At 42.2% G+C, this 17,214-nt stretch overlaps 1 protein-coding gene across 1 annotated transcript in view; it reads right to left on the bottom strand.

Moving 5' to 3' along the window:
* Positions 1–17,214, bottom strand: part of nhe3b (putative sodium hydrogen exchanger 3b) — a 70,184-nt gene that overhangs the window by 11,636 nt on the left and 41,334 nt on the right. Inside the window, 3 exon segments of the mRNA NM_001160482.1 lie at positions 14,213–14,364; positions 14,674–14,803; positions 14,954–15,024. Coding sequence (NP_001153954.1) covers positions 14,213–14,364; positions 14,674–14,803; positions 14,954–15,024 — 353 coding nt within the window.

The raw sequence follows: 17,214 nt of genomic DNA, 5'->3' as shown, positions 1-17,214 counted from the left end.
CTGAAGTTTGCCAATGACCCTCTGGATGATCCAGAGGAGGAATGGGAGAAGGTCATGTGGTCTGATGAGACAAAAATCTAGCTTTTTGGTCTAAACTCCACTCGCCGTGTTTGGAGGAAGAAGAAGGATGAGTACAATCCCAAGAACACCATCCCAACCGTGAAGCATGGAGGTGAAACATCAATCTTTGGGGATGCTTTTCTGCAAAGGGGACAGGACGACTGCACCGTATTGAGGGGAGGATGGATGGGGCCATGTATCGCGAGATCTTGGCCTCCTTCCCCCAGTAAGAGCATTGAAGATGGGTCGTGGCTGGGTCTTCCAGCATGACAATGACCTGAATCACACAGCCAGGGCAACTAAGGAGGGGCTCCATAAGAAGCATCTAAAGGTCCTGGAGTGGCCTAACCAATATAAAATCTTTGGAGGGAGCTGAAAGTCCGTATTGCCCAGCGACAGCCCCGAAACCTGAAAATCCCTGCTGCAGTGTGTGCAAACCTGGTTAAGAACTACAGGAAACATATGATCTCTGTAATTGCAAACAAAGGTTTCTGTACCAAATATTAAGTTCTGCTTTTCTGATGTATCAAATACTTATGTCATGCAATAAAATGCAAAATCATACAATGTGATTTTCTGGATTTTTGTTTTAGATTCCGTCTCTCACAGTTGAAGTGTACCTATGATGCTTTGTAAGTAGGAAAACCTGCAAAATCGGCAGTGTATCAAATACTTGTACTCCCCACTGTATATGGGGCATACAACAATCTCAGCTCTGTAGATTTTGCTGCGAAGAGACAGAATCAATAGATAATTTATTTTGGTATTGCCCCTGTGTAGCTTTATTCTGGTCACAGGTTCAGGAATGGTTAAAAAAACTTAAAATTAACCTGACAAATAGCAGTGTTGGGTGATTTGGTGAGCCATAGTCAGTCAATAAGTAATATAATAATAATCATAGGAAAGGTTTTCATCTCTAGCTCACAATCTGTGGATGCGGAAACCAAACGAGGGTGGTCTATGGTGACATGTGGGATGGGCTGAGAGTGGGATTAAAAAGCTTATGTTTGGTAATGTATTATTGTTATGTGACTATTTTATATAAAAGTACCATGTAAAATGTGTATGCAAAATGTATATGTACAATGTATGTATATGTAGAAAAAAAGCTGTAAAAATATATATTTGTCCCCCGAAGAGGGTGGTGAAGGGGTTAATAAAAAATAAAATAATAATTGCACTTGAAAACGCTTGCTATTTACCAATAAATTCACAACGAATTTGACTACAAATGCAAAGTTTCCAATGACCTTGCAATTGTTACGAACAAGCAAAGGATGAAAATATGCTAGAAATAAAAAATGAAATTGACTGCATTAAAAAATAAATAACCTATAGTATAGGTTACATAGGTCTATATATTGTAATTCAATATTTAAATAAATTGTTCCTTCAATTGAGTTGTATTTTGCTAAAATAGGCCACTGTCGGTAATATTTGCCTCAATAAATTCCATGATGTGGCAAATATTGATTTAGTACATTATTATAGGGTAAGCATTAGAATAAGCCACCTCAATATTTGCAGTCATTAAGTGATTATATCTTTCTAGGAGCTGATCCATCATCAGTATTGTGGAATATTTATAATGTTAAGATAAGATTTGAATGGATAAATCTGATCCAAGAGCAGCGATGCCTTCCTTTCGATTTTATCAATATGGACACATGCCTCAATGACATACTTAGCGAACATTTTCTCTGTGTGGTGTTTTGGGAAATGTATGTTACATCTTCGGCCATTGTAGGAAAGATGCATCTTTAAAACATTCATAAGCCTAAATTCCATCGTTACTGGGAAACCGGGCCCTGATCTACATATTGTAAGTGTTACATTAAAGAGCAATGATAATGATGTCACACAATCCCAAGTCGACCCCTAAACCCTATGCCCTATGCACTTGTGGAGATCTGAGTCGATTTTTCCAACTGTGTAAGCAAAATTGTAATCACACCACCTTGCCCATTGAAAGGCTGGGTGTATGTTTCACCACGTTGCTTATACCAATCAAAACCTCTCAGTTCACAAGTGCATTTAGGGGTCGATTTGGGATTGGGCATCTGTATTAACCATGCTTTTGCTACCATATCCTTTTGTTTCCATTGTAACCAGTGGAAGGCACCTAATGGCTGGTGAGTTTTGGGGATAAAATAAGTGAGACGGAACTCTTGACTAGCGAACTTATGGTTCTACCACGGATGACAAGGGAGGGTGCACACTCATTGTACATACCTATGTATTGTAATGGGAAACCAAGGCTTTCTGAGTCCTTTAGGGATTTCACCAAATTGTGCCTTAATGAAAACTGCTTATTACTCAGAGTTTTTAACATAATGCAGATTAGTGATTAGGTAAACTACATTTAGTTAGTATGTGTGATTCGCACTTACCCTTTTTGCCTCCAGGTTCAATATTATGGCAGGGTAGCCTAGTGGTTAGAGCATTGGACTAGTAACCGGAAGGTTGCAAATTCAAACCCCCGAGCTGTCGTTCTGCCCCTGAACAGGCAGTTAACCCACTGTTCCTAGGCCGTCATTGAAAATAAGAATTTGTTCTTAACTGACTTTTCCTAGTTAAATAAAGGTAAAATTAAAAATATATATAAAAGAATTACAAAAACTGTGCATCAGTGGTATTATTTAGGATGCTGAAGACAAAATATTATCATAGAATACACTAGATAATACTTTTTAACAACAATGGTGTGGACTCCAAACATTTTTTTAACTATAGCCGGGATTCGATGTGCCTCTGATCCCAAATCCCAGACCCTACCCGCTGAGCTACCATTCAGGTTTTGCCAGAAAATACAGACCCTACCGTTACACTTGTTCACACCTACTTGGGGTCGGAATGCAATTATGGTTACATTAAAACACCGTGGAGCCGGCACAAGATATGGTTCAGAAAACGTACCTCAATGAAGGGAAGGGATATGCCACTGTGGGATAATGGGACAATTCGGAGGACAACACATTTCTCATCCTTGCATTGAGGTAAATTTTCTGAGCCAGATCTCATGCTGGCTCCACGGTGTCTTAACTTAAAGGAGAAGCTTACCCAAAACCCACTGACAAGGTACTAATCTGTCATTCTGCCCCTTAACCCACTGTTCCAAGGCTGTCATTGAAAACAAGAATTTGTTCTTAACTGACTTGCCTAGTAAAATTAAATTAAATTACAAGAGATGAACCTGCCAGATAGTGAGCATCTCAAGCTCAATAAAACCTGGGTTAATCAGGTATCTTTCTCATCACATAGTTCTGGGAGGAACTTCCTAGTTCTTAGGACACGTTTTAGTATTTTGTTTTTTATGTGTTATTTCTTACTTTATTAGCCCAGACATTTTTTGTGTTATTACATACAGCCGGGAAGAACTATTGGATATCAGAGCGGCGGTAACTCGCCAGCACTACCAGTATTACGACCAGGAATATGACTTTCGGAAAACTGATCCTTTTTTCTTACCCCCCAGGGCAATTGAACTGATTCCAGAGACCGAATCCAAACAGCGCCGGCATAGGAGAGGTACTCGGGGTAGTCTTCTAGTCCGACTTAGGATGTGCACACCACCCACAGCGTCTGAGTATATTACTCGCTAAGGTTCAGTCTCTGGATAATAAAGTTGGTGAGCTCAGGGCAAGGATTTCTTTCCAAAGAGACATCAGGGATTGTAAAATTCTCTGTTTCACGAAAACATGGCTCTCTCGGGATATACTGTCTGTGTCTGTCCAGCCATTTGGGTTCTTAGTTCATAGTGCAGGCAGGAATACATATCTCTCCAGGAAGAAGAAGGGTGGGGGTGTATGTTTCATGATTAACGACTCATGGCGTGATTGTGATAACATACAGGAACTCAAGTCCTTTTGCTCACCCGACATAGAATACCTCACAATCAAATGCGGACCATATTACCTCCCAAGAGAATTCTCTTCAGTTATAGTCACAGACGTGTACATTTCCCTCATCAAGCCGATACTTCGACAGCCCTCAAAGAGCTTCACTGGACTTTATGCAAACTGGAAACCACATATCCTGAGGCTTCATTTATCGTTGCTGGGGATTTTAACAAAGCACATTTGAGGAAAAGAATGGCGAAATTCTATCAACACATTGACTGTAGTACTCGCTCTGCTAAAACACTCGACTACTGATACTCCAACTTCCGGGATGCCTACAAGTCCCTATCCCGCCCTCCTTTTGGCAAATCTGATCAAAACTCAATTTTGCTCCTCCCTTCCTATAGGCAGAAACTCAAACACAAAGTACCCATGCTAAGGACTATTCAACGCTGGTCTGACCAATCGGAATCCACGCTTCAAGATTGATTTGATCACGCAAACTGGGACATGTTCCGGGTAGCCTCTGAGAATAACATTGACGCATATACTGACACGGTGACTGAGTTTATCAGGATGTGTGACAATTAAAACTTACCCAAACCAGAAACCGTAGATAGATAGAAGCATTCACGCAAAACTGAAAGCACGAACTATCACATTTAACCTCTCTTTCCCAATTGCCAGGGAAAATGCAGAGCGCCAAATTCAAATAAAATACTTTACAAATAAAACTTTCATTAAATCACACATGTAAGATACCAAATTAAAGCTACACTCGTTGTGAATACAGCCAACATGTCAGATTTCAAAAAGGCTTTTCGGCGAAAGCACAATATGCTATTATCTGATGATAGCACAACAGTAAACAATGAGAGAGTAGCATATTTAAACTCTGCAGGTGAGACACAAAACGCAGAAATAAAATATAAATCATGCCTTACCTTTGACGAGCTTATTTTGTTGGCACTCCAATATGTCCCATAAACATCACAAATGGTCCTTTTGTTCGATCACAACTTGCAGACGTGTTTACGTGTTGCTGTGCGTTTTGTGCGTCTTGTTGCCAACCTTACTTTGCTACTTTACGGTTTTACTTGTTAATTACCGTTTATATTTTAGTTTTTTCCCTCCGCCAACTTTTTTTCATTCAACTTTTTCACTCCGGACTCTTTATCTGGACGTGGTTCGTCAGGACCTCCAACAGCCGAAGCTAAGTAGTAACATTAACATGATGCCTTCTAATTGCAGTTGCTGTACAGGAGAATGATCGCCTTACGGCGAGGATAGCTGTGCTGTAAGCCCAGCTTCAGACGCAATCGTTAGGCAAGGGTAATTTCAGTGTAGGAAAGGATGAAACAGCGTCTGTGCCACCAGTAAGTACAGATAGTAACGTTAGTATAAATCCGCTCGTACGGTCCCCGCAGCCGGACAACTTTCACATGGTTTCTGGAGGGAAATGCTGTAGGAATGTTCAACTGGTGTTTCTCATTCAGCCGACAGAAACTTTCAACCAGTTTTCCCTATTAAGCAGCGAATCGGAGTCTGAGGCCGAGCCTTCTCTTGTCTCTACTCGTCCCATTACGGGGTCTGAGACGCTGAAGCTTCCCACCATTAGCTCTGACAAATTGAAAACCCTAGTCATTGGCAACTCCATTACCCACAGTATTAGACTTAAAACGAATCATCAAGCGATCATACACTGTTTACCAGGGGGCAGGGCTACCGACTTTAAGGCTAATCTGAAGATGGTGCTGGCTAAAGCTAAAACTGGGAGTGTAGAGAGTATAGAGATATTGTTATCCACGTCGGCACCAACGATGTTAGGATGAAACAGTCAGAGGTCACCAAGCGCAACATAGCTTCAGCGTGTAAATCAGCTAGAAAGATGTGTCGGCATTGAGTAATTGTCTCTGGCCCCTCCCAGTTAGGGGGAGTGATGAGCTCTACAGCAGAGTCTCACAACTCAATCACTGGTTGAAAACTGTTTTCTGCCCCTCCCAAAAGATAGAAGTTGTAGATAATTGTCCCTCTTTCTGGGACTCACCCACAAACAGGACCAAGCCTGGCCTGCTATGGAGTGACGGACTCCATCCATCCAGCCTGGAGGGGTGCACTCATCTTATATACCAACATAGACAGGGCTCTAACTCCTCTAGCTCCACAAAGAAATAGGGTGCAGGCCAGGCAGCAGGCTGTTAGCCAGCCTACCAGCTTAGTGGAGTCTGTCACTAGCACAGTCAGTGTAGTCAGCTCAGCTATCCCTATTGAGACTGTGTCTGTGCCTCGACCTGGGTTGGGCAAAACTAAACATGGCGGTGTTCGCCTTAGCAATCTCAGTAGGATAAAGACCTCCTCCATTCCTGCCATTATTGAAAGAGATCGTGATAACGCACATCTCAAAATATGGCTACTTAATGTTAGATCCCTTACTTCAAAGGCAGTTATAGTCAATGAACTAATCACTAATCATAATCTTGATGTGATCGGCCTGACTGAAACATGGCTTAAAAGGGGCAGTATTTTAATTTTGGGAAAAATAACGTTCCCGTAGTAAACGGCATATTTTGTCAGGACAAGATGCTAGAATATGCATATAATTGACAGTTTAGGATAGAAAACACTCTAAAGTTTCCAAAACTGTAAAAATATTGTCTGTGAGTATAACAGAACTGATATTGCAGGTGAAAGCCTGAGAAAAATCCAATCCGGAAGTGCCTCGTGTTTTGAAAGCTCTGCGTTCCAATGCGTCCCTATTGAGCAGTGAATGGGCTATCAACCAGATTACCTTTTCTCCGTATTCCCCAAGGTGTCTACAGCATTGTGATGTAGTTTTACGCATTTATGTTGAAGAACACCCGTAAGCGGCTACATTGCGCAACTGGTCACCTGATGGCTCCCGGAGTGATTCTCGAGTAAAATACAGAGGTAGCCATTATTCCAATAGGTCCTACTGAAAAACCAATTGTCCCGGTGGATATATTATCGAATAGATATTTGAAAAACACCTTGAGGATTGATTATAAACAGCGTTTGCCATGTTTCTGTTGATATTATGGAGCTAATCTGGAATATTTTTCGGCGTTTTCATGACTGAAATTTCCGGGCGATTTCTCAGCCAAACATGAAGAACAAACGGAGCTATTTCGCCTACAAAAATAATATTTTTGGAAAAAAGGAACATTGGCTATCTAACTGGGAGTCTCGTAAGTGAAAACATCCGAAGCTCGTCAAAGGTAAACGATTTAATTTGATTGCTTTTCTGATTTCCGTGACCAAGTTACCTGCTAGCTGGACAAAATGCTATGCTAGGCTATCGATAAACTTACACAAATGCTTGTCTAGCTTTGGCTGTAAAGCATATTTTGAAAATCTGAGATGACAGGGTGATTAACAAAAGGCTAAGCTGTGTCTCAATATATTTAACTTGTGATTTTCATGAATAGGAATATTTTCTAGGAATATTTATGTCCGTTGCGTTATGCTAATTAGTGTCAGTCGATGATTACGCTCCCTCATGCGGGATGGGGAGTCAGAGATTAAGCCTGATGAATTTACTGTGTTAAATGATGCCTCACCTCCTGGTTACACTAGTGACCATATCCCCCGTGCATTCCGCAAAGGCGGAGGTGTTGCTAACATTTACGATGGCAAATTTCAATTTACACAAAAAGAAAATGTTTTCGTCTTTTGAGCTTCTAGTCATGAAATCTATGCAGCCTACTCAATCACTTTTTAAAGCTACTGTTTTCAGGCCTCCTGGGCCATATAGAGCCTCCCTCATTGAGTTCCCTGAATTCCTATTGGACATTGTAGTCATAGCAGATAATATTCAAATTTTTTGGTGACTTTAATATTCACATGGAAAAGTCCACAGACCCACTCCAAAAGGCTTTCAGAGCAATCATCTACTCGGTGGGTTTTGTCCAACATGTCTCTGGACCTACTCACTGTCACAGTCATACTCTGGACCTAGTTTGTCCCATGGAGTAAATGTTGTGGATCTTAATGTTTTTCCTCATAATCCTGGACTATTGGACCACCATTTTATTACGTTTGCAATTGCAACAAATAATCTGCTCAGACCCCAACCAAGGAGCATCAAAAGTCGTGCTATAAATTCACAGACAACACAAAGATTCCTTGATGCCATTCCAGACTCCCTCTGCCTACCCAAGGACGTCAGAGGACAAAAATCAGTCAACCACCTAACTGAGGAACTCAATTTAACCTTGCGCAATACCCTAGATGCAGTTGTACCCCTAAAAACTAAAAACATTTCTCATAAGAAACTAGCTCCCTGGTATACAGAAAATACCCGAGCTCTGAAGCAAGCTTCCAGAAAATTGGAACGGAAATGGCACCACACCGAACTGGAAGTCTTCCGACTAACTTGGAAAGACAGTACCGTGCAGTATCGAAGAACCGTTACTGCTGCTCGATCATCCTATTTTTCCAACTTAATTGAGGAAAATAAGGACAATCCAAAATGTATTTTTGATACTGTCGCAAAGCTAACTAAAAAGCAGCATTCCCCAAGTGAGGATGGCTTTCACTTCAGCAGTAATAAATTCATGAACTTCTTTGAGGGAAAGATCATGATTATTAGAAAGCAAATTACGGACTCCTCTTTAAATCCTTCAAAGCCCAGTTGTCCTGAGTCTGCACAACTCTGCCAGGACCTAGGATCAAGAGAGACACTCAAGTATTTTAGTCCTATATCACTTGACACAATGATGAAAATAATCATGGCCTCTAAACCTTCAAGCTGCATACTGGACCCTATTCCAACTAAACTACTGAAAGAGCTGCTTCCTGTGCTTGGCCCTCCTATGTTGAACATAATAAACGGCTCTCTATCCACCGGATGTGTACCAACCTCACTAAAAGTGGCAGTAATAAAGCCTCGCTTGAAAAAGACAAACCTTGACCCAGACAATATAAAAAACTATCGGCCTAAATCGAATCTTCCATTCCTCTCAACATTTTTTGAAAAAGCTGTTGCGCAGCAACTCACTGCCTTCCTGAAGACATGCTTCAGTCTGAAATGCTTCAGTCTGGTTTTAGACCCCACCATAGCACTGAGACTGCATTGTAAATTACCTTTTAATGGCATCAGACCGAGGCTCTGCATCTGTTCTCGTGCTCCTAGACCTTAGTGCTGCTTTTGATATCATCGATCACCACATTATTTTGGAGAGATTGGAAACCCAAATTGGTCTACACAGACAAGTTCTGGCCTGGTTTAGATCTTATCTGTCGGAAAGATATCAGTTTGTCTCTGTGAATGGTTTGTCCTCTGACAAGTCAACTGTAAATTTCGGTGTTCCTCAAGGTTCCGTTTTAGGACCACTATTGTTTTCACTATATATTTTACCTCTTGTGGATTCGAAAACATAATGTTAACTTTCACTGCTATGTGGATGACACACAGCTGTACATTTCAATGAAACATGGTGAAGCCCCAAAATTGCCCTCGCTAGAAGCCTGTGTTTCAGACATAAGGAAGTGGATGGCAATAAACTTTCTACTTCTAGACTCGGACAAAACAGAGATGCTTGTTCTAGGTCCCAAGAAACAAAGAGATCTGACAATTAATCTTAATGGCTGTACAGTCGTCTCAAATAAAACTGTGAAGGACCTCAGTGTTACTCTGGACACTGATCTCTCTTTTTACGAACATATCAAGAATGTTTCAAGGACAGTTTTTTTCCATTTACGTAACATTGCAAAAATCAGAAACTTTCTGTCCAAAAATGATGCAGAAAAATTTATTCATGCTTTTGTTACTTCTAAGTTAGACTACTGCAATGCTCTACTTTCCAGCTACCCGGATAAAGCACTAAATAAACTTCAGTTAGTGCTAAATATTGATCATATTACTCCAGTGCTAGCCTCCCTACAATGGCTTCTTGTCAAGGCAAGGGCTGATTTCAAGGTTTTACTGCTAACCTACAAAGCATTACATGGGTTTGCTCCTACCTATCTCTCTGATTTGGTCCTGCTGTACATACCTACACGTACGGTCACAAGACGCAGGCCTCCTAATTGTCCCTAGAATTTCTAAGCAAACAGCTGAAGGCAGGGCTTTCTCCTATAGAGCTCCATTTTTATGGAATGGTCTGCCTACCCATGTGAGAGACGCAGACTCGGTCTCAACCTTTAAGTCTTTACTGAAGACTCATCTCTTCAGTGGGTCATATGATTGAGTGTAGTCTGGCCCAGGAGTGTGAAGGTGAACGGAAAGGCTCTGGAGCAACAAACCGCCCTTGCTGTCTCTGCCTGGCCGGTTCCCCTCTTTCCACTGGGATTCTCTGCCTCTAACCCTATTACAGGGGCTGAGTCACTGGCTTACTGGTGCTCTTTTATGCCATCCCTAGGAGGGGTGCGTCACTTGAGTGGGTTGAGTCACTGATGTGATCTTCCTGTCTGGGTTGGCGCCCCCCCCCCTTGGGTTTGTGCAGTGGCGGAGATCTTTGTGGGCTATACTCGGCCTTGTCTCAGGATGGTAAGTTGGTGGTTGAATATATCCCTCTAGTGGTGTGGGGGCTGTGCTTTGGCAAAGTGGGTGGGGTTATATCCTTCCTGTTTGGCCCTGTCCGGGGGTATCATCAGATGGGGCCACAGTGTCTCCTGACCCCTCCTGTCTCAGGGGGGCTAGGGTCAGTTTGTTATATCTGGAGTACTTCTCCTGTCTTATCCGGTTTCCTGTGTGAATTTAAGTATGTTCTCTCTAAATCTCTCTTTCTCTCTTTCTTTCTCTCTCTCGGAGGACCTGAGCCCTAGGACCATGCCTCAGGACTACCTGGCATGATGACTCCTTGCTGTCCCCAGTCCACCTGGCCGTGCTACTGCTGCAGTTTCAACTGTTCTGCCTATGGCTATGGAATCCTGACCTGTTCACCAGACGTGCTACCTGTCACAGAACTGCTGTTTTCAGCTCTCTAGAGACAGCAGGAGTGGTAGAGATACTCTTAATGATCGGCTATGAAAAGCCAACTGACATTTACTCTTGAGGTGCTGACTTGCTGCACCCTCGACACCTACTGTGATTATAATTATTTGACCATGCTGGTCATTTATGAACATTTGAACATCTTGGCCATGTTCTGTTATAATCTCCACCTGGCACAGCCAGAAGAGGACTGGCCACCCCTCATAGCCTGGTTCCTCTCTAGGTTTCTTCCAATGTTTTGGTCTTTCTAGGGAGTTTTTCCTAGCCACCGTGCTTCTACACCTGCACTGCTTGCTGTTTTAGGCTTGGTTTCTGTACAGCACTTTGAGATATCAGCTATCAACAAAATATATCAACAAAAGGGCTATATAAATACATTTGATTTGATTAATTCCGTCCATATATATCCAAAATGTCCAAGTATTTGGCTCGTTTGATCCAGCAAAACACTGGTTCCAACTTGACCAACGTCACTACAAAAGATCTCAAACGTTACCTGTAAACCTTGCCAAAACATTTCAAAATACTTTTGTAATACAACTTTAGGTATTTTTAAACGTAAATAATCAATAGAATTGAAGAAGGGATGATCTGTGTTCAATACAGGAAGACAACAAACTTAAGCATGCTTTCTGGTCTTGCGCAACTATCAAACAGTACACACGACGTGACCCTTGTTCAAGATGGCCGTACTTCTTCATTACAAAAAGGAATAACCTCAACCAATTTCTAAAGACTGGTGACATCCAGTGGAAGCAGTAGGAACTGCAAATAAGTCCCTTAGAAATCTGGTTTTCCTAATGAAACCTTAGTGACCTCAAAAAATGTTTTCAATGGTTTGTCCTCTGTGTTTTGCCTGCAACATAAGTTCTGTTATACTCACAGACATGATTCAAACAGTTTTAGAAACTTCAGAGTGTTTTCTATCCAAATGTACTAATAATATGCATATCTTATACTCTGGGGAAGAGTAGCAGGAAGTTGAATTTGGACACCCTATTTATCCAAACGTGAAAATGCTGCCCCCTATCCCGAAGAAGTAAACCATGGCAAGGTGACTGGGAATATGAATGAATACAAGCAGTGTAGTTATTCCCTCCATAAGGCAATCAAACAGGCAAAACATCAGTATAGAGACAAAGTGGAGTCGCAATTCAACGGCTCAGACACGAGACGTATGTGGCAGGCTCTACAGACAATCACAGACTACAAAGGGAAAACCAGCCACGTCGTGGACCACGTCGTCTTGCATCCAGACAAGCTAAACACCTTCTTCACCCGCTTTGAGAATAACACAGTGCCACCGACGCGGCCGCTACCAAGGACTCTGGGCTCTGCTCCTCCGTGGCTGACGGGAGTAAGACATTTAAACGTGTTAACCCTCACAAGGCTGCCGGCCCAGACGGCATCCCTAGCCGCGTCCTCAGAGCATGCGCAGACCAGCTGGCTTGAGTGTTTACGGACATATTCAATCTCTCCCTATCCCTTTCTACTGTCTCCACATGCTTCAAGATGTCCACCGTTGATCCTGTACCCAAGAAAGCAAAGGTAACTGAACTAAATAACTATTGTCCCGTAATACTCACTTCTGGCATCATGAAGTGCTTTGAGAGACTAGTGAAGGATCATATCACCTCTACCTTACCTGACACCCTAGACCCTCTTCAATTTGCTTACAGCACCAAATATCCACAGACGATGCAATCGCCATCGCAATGCACACTGCCCTATCCCATCTGGACAAGAGGAATTCCTACAGTTGAAGTAGGAAGTTTACATACACTTAGGTTGGAGTCATCAAAACTTGTTTTTCAACCACTCCACACATTTCTTGTTACCAAACTATAATTTTGGCAAGTCACTTAGGACATCTACTTTATGCATGCAACAATTGTTTAATTATTTCACTTCTGGGTTAGAAGTTGACATACTTGACTGTGCCTTTAAACAGCTTGGAAAATTCCAGAAAATGATGTCATGGCTTTAGAAGTTTCTGATAGGCTAATTGACATCATTTGAGTCAACTGGAGCTGTACTCAGTGCCTCTTTGCTTGACATCATGGGAAAATCCAAAGAAATCAGCCAAGATCTCAGAAAAAAAGTTGTCGACCTCCACAAGTCGGGTTCATCTTTGGGAGCAATTTCAGGAGCCGTCATACTACTCAGGAAGGAGACGCGTTCTGTCTCCTAGTGATGAATGTACGTTGGTGCCAAAAGTGCAAATCAATCCCAGAACAACAGCAAAGAACCTTGTGAAGATGCTAGAAGAAAGAGGTACAAAAGTGTCTATATTCACATTAAAATGAGTCCTATACCGACATAACCCGATAGGCCGCTCAGCAAGGAAGAAGACACTGCTCCAAAACCGCCAGACTACGGTTTGCAACTGCACATGAGGACAAAGATTGTACTTTTTGGAGAAATGTTCTCTGGTCTGATGAAACAAAAATAGAACTGTTTGACCATAAGGACCATCGAAATGTTTGGAGGAAAAGGGGGAGGCTTGCGCACGGGGGTGGGGGTGCATCATGCATCATGTTGTGGGGGTGCATTGCAGCAGGAGGGACTGGTGCACAAAAAATAGATGGCATCATAAAAAAGGAAAATTGTGTGGTTATATTGAAGCAACATCTCAAGTCATCAGGAAGTTAAACCGTGCTCGCAAATGGGTCTTACAAATGGACAATGACACCAAGCACCCCCCCCCTATGAAAGGTTGTTCTAATGAGGGATTGCATTATGCACGCCTAAATCTCCATTCCTATGGTCCCATTCCCAGCCCTGCCAGTCTTTCTGGCATCACGTATAGCAGCTTTTTAGCTGCAAGTGGGCGTAGGAATGGAGATTGACCAAGCAGATAGTTTGCGCCATTGGAAAGCATGGAAATTAGTTCTCTAATTTAATATTGCTTTACTTAGCCATTACATCTACCAAACGGGTGAGTAAGCTGCACACACTATCAGTTTCAGTGCCTGTACTTTGTCCCAGGGTTGTCCGAGGTTGCTTTAAACTAAACCCGTGTTTGTGCCTAAAGGTAGCAGTGCTTGCCTCTTTTTAGAGCTTTTGGCCATGTCAAACGTCCTTCCATCCAATATACTTTATATACTTTATTATAACCAATGTCATAATTGCCAGAACACTCTGAGATAGCAAACATATTTTTTGCTGGAGTGTAATCCCACAACAGGGTTTAAGTTTACATTTCCGCCATCCCAAGTTAATGATGCATGTGTTTTAAGACATGCATAAGGTCGCATCCCAAATGGCACCCTATTTCCTATAGTGCATTACTTTTGACATCAGCAATATGGAATATGGTGCTATTGGGATGCAGACTAAGTCAGGAAATGTTGCTTACAAGATGGAGGAGACTGGAACATGATCTGGTCCCATATTTTCTGTCATGATGTAAGGCATCATCTCTGAAAAATCGGCACCAAACTTCTTATTGAAATCCACATCGGCCTTGTTTTCATTACGTACGAACGCCAATGAGCCTCTGCGTTCTCCCTATAAAAATGGGATACAAATTCTTCATCAAATCAAGGTTAATTGTTCACGTACACAGTGTAGCAGATGTAGCAGCGCATGCAGTGAAATGCTTGTGTTATTAACTCATAACAGTTCTAATAACACAACCATTTCACTGCACCCGCTGCAACATCTGCTATACACAAATTTCATGGTCTGCCATCCAATTTGTCTATTTGTTGTAATGTTACAGTAAATCAGTGATCCTGGAGGTTAATCTATTGTGTAGCATTGCAACTACAGTATTAAATTGTCATGGCTTTCCCTGACCTTGTGAGTCATTCTTACCTCTTTCACATAGCTTGTGGCATCCTTGATGTTGAGCTTGTGGAAAATGTTGAATATGGGGTCACAAGACTTCCTGGCAATGGGTGTCATCAAGAGCCAGTACAACCACTTCTCCTCAAAGTTATTCCACCTTAGAAGGATACGAGAAGAGAGTAAAAAAAACAATTTAGTGCTAACTTTAGTCTTTGAAGGTATGGTATGTAATACATTTATTTAAATAATACTTATATGATTATAATAACTTATTGAAGTTGATAATATGATGTTAGTGTCCACATACTTGTCTCTCATGTAGTTATCTCCTATTTGTCCAGAAATGTCCTCTATGGCGACAAGCATGTGGTCAAAGGTCTGAAATAATATTTATTTTGTAAAGATTATATTTCAATTGACCAATTTCAACACTTTTAGATTAACTGGTTGATGCTTTATAAAAGAAGGGTTTAGCTACTGACACTCAGCCCTTGATGAACACCCTTCATCTTCCAGAACCCTTCGCCTCTGTACACCTATCCCCTTGCCACTAACTGCTGTCAAGTTATTTTTTACATGTGCATTACTGAACACAGGTTCCACAGTGACCCTTAACCAACTGGGGCTTAACCTTGATCTCCGTAACTGGAGAAAGAGCTCCTATACTGGGACGCTGTGAAGTCTTGATGCAGGTGGGTGACTGAGGCTGAGGCAAAGCTTGACTTCCAGACAAATAACATTATGTTCCAACATGATAAACCCATCCCCCTTTTCAGTGAGTCTGCCTTCCCCAGTACGAGCAAACCAACAAGCCCTAGCCTTCAGTGGGAAGCCCCCTTTGCAGAGTGCATGTTTCCCCTATCCAATGATAGCCACCACCATGGAGCCCCATGAGGAACTACAGCTCCCGCCTACACCAGTTCTACAGGCGGCAAGTGTCACCACAGACGCAGAATCAGCAGCAGTCGCCACTGTCAAAGCCATGTGGGAGCGACAACAAGTCTGGGACCTACTTTACACATTCTGCTTTCCTGTCACCCTTAATGATGTAGATCGAACCCACTTGGTGCAGCACACCATTGACACGCCCCATCTGCCAATAAGCCAGATGGATGCCCTATGCTCATAGAACAGATAGCATCTACTGACACCAACAAACCTTGATAAGCCTCCTCGTAGTCATGGTCCCCAAAAAGGATGGAACCTATAGGTTCTCTGCTGACTATCGGCAACTTAGCGAAAAGATTGTGAAAGACACCTATCCACTGCCTCGGAGAGACAGATGCCATGATTATGTTGATGGCTCAGCTTGATTCTCCTCCCTGGATTTACGGAGCGGATACTGGCAGGTACCTCTGGCATCCGAAGACAAACCAAAGACATTGTTTATGGAGTAGGTTCTCAAAGGTGTGCCCGGAACAATGTTTGGTGTATTTCAATGACCTACTGGTGCGTGGGACAAGGTCTGAGACGTCGTTGGAAAACGTTAAGGAAGTTCTGGGCCAAATCCAAAGAGCTGGGCTGAGTGCATTTTCTTGCAGAAAGAGGTTACCTGCCTCGGGCGCAGAGTCAGCCAGGCAGGCGTCATGACAAAGTTGTTTTTTCTGATATCCAAATGGCAGTCAATACTCTCTTTGAGTGGGGGATGGACCAACAGACAGCCTGAAGCAGGCTTTGTGTCAGGACCCTGACGCAAATGAGCTGGTATCCATGTAAAATACTTGGGTTGCATTAGAAGGTTGGACTAATTACATTTTCTTTGTTTATACAGTGCCTTGCGAAAGTATTCGGCCCCCTTGAACTTTGCGACCTTTTGCCACATTTCAGGCTTCAAACATAAAGATATAAAATTGTATTTTTTTGTGAAGAATCAACAACAAGTGGGACACAATCATGAAGTGGAACGACATTTATTGGATATTTCAAACTTTTTTAACAAATCAAAAACTGAAAAATTGGGCGTGCAAAATTATTCAGCCCCTTTACTTTCAGTGCAGCAAACTCTCTCCAGAAGTTCAGTGAGGATCTCTGAATGATCCAATGTTGACCTAAATGACTAATGATGATAAATACAATCCACCTGTGTGTAATCAAGTCTCCGTATAAATGTACCTGCACTGTGATAGTCTCAGAGGTCCGTTAAAAGCGCAGAGAGCATCATGAAGAACAAGGAACACACCAGGCAGGTCCGAGATACTGTTGTGAAGAAGTTTAAAGCCGGATTTGGATACAAAAAGATTTCCCAAGCTTTAAACATCCCAAGGAGCACTGTGCAAGCGATAATATGGAAATGGAAGGAGTATCAGACCACTGCAAATCTACCAAGACCTGGCCGTCCCTCTAAACTTTCAGCTCATACAAGGAGAAGACTGATCAGAGATGCAGCCAAGAGGCCCATGATCACTCTGGATGAACTGCAGAGATCTACAGCTGAGGTGGGAGACTCTGTCCATAGGACAACAATCAGTTGTATATTGCACAAATCTGGCCTTTATGGAAGAGTGGCAAGAAGAAATCCATTTCTTAAAGATATCCATAAAAAGTGTCGTTTAAAGTTTGCAACAAGCC

The sequence above is a fragment of the Oncorhynchus mykiss genome, chromosome 30 (assembly GCF_057628025.1).
Source record: "Oncorhynchus mykiss isolate SJ-2025 chromosome 30, ASM5762802v1, whole genome shotgun sequence".
Lineage (NCBI taxonomy): Eukaryota > Metazoa > Chordata > Actinopteri > Salmoniformes > Salmonidae > Oncorhynchus > Oncorhynchus mykiss.
The sequence above is the reverse complement of the archived record's forward strand: the minus strand, read 5'-3'. Positions and strand labels throughout refer to the sequence as shown.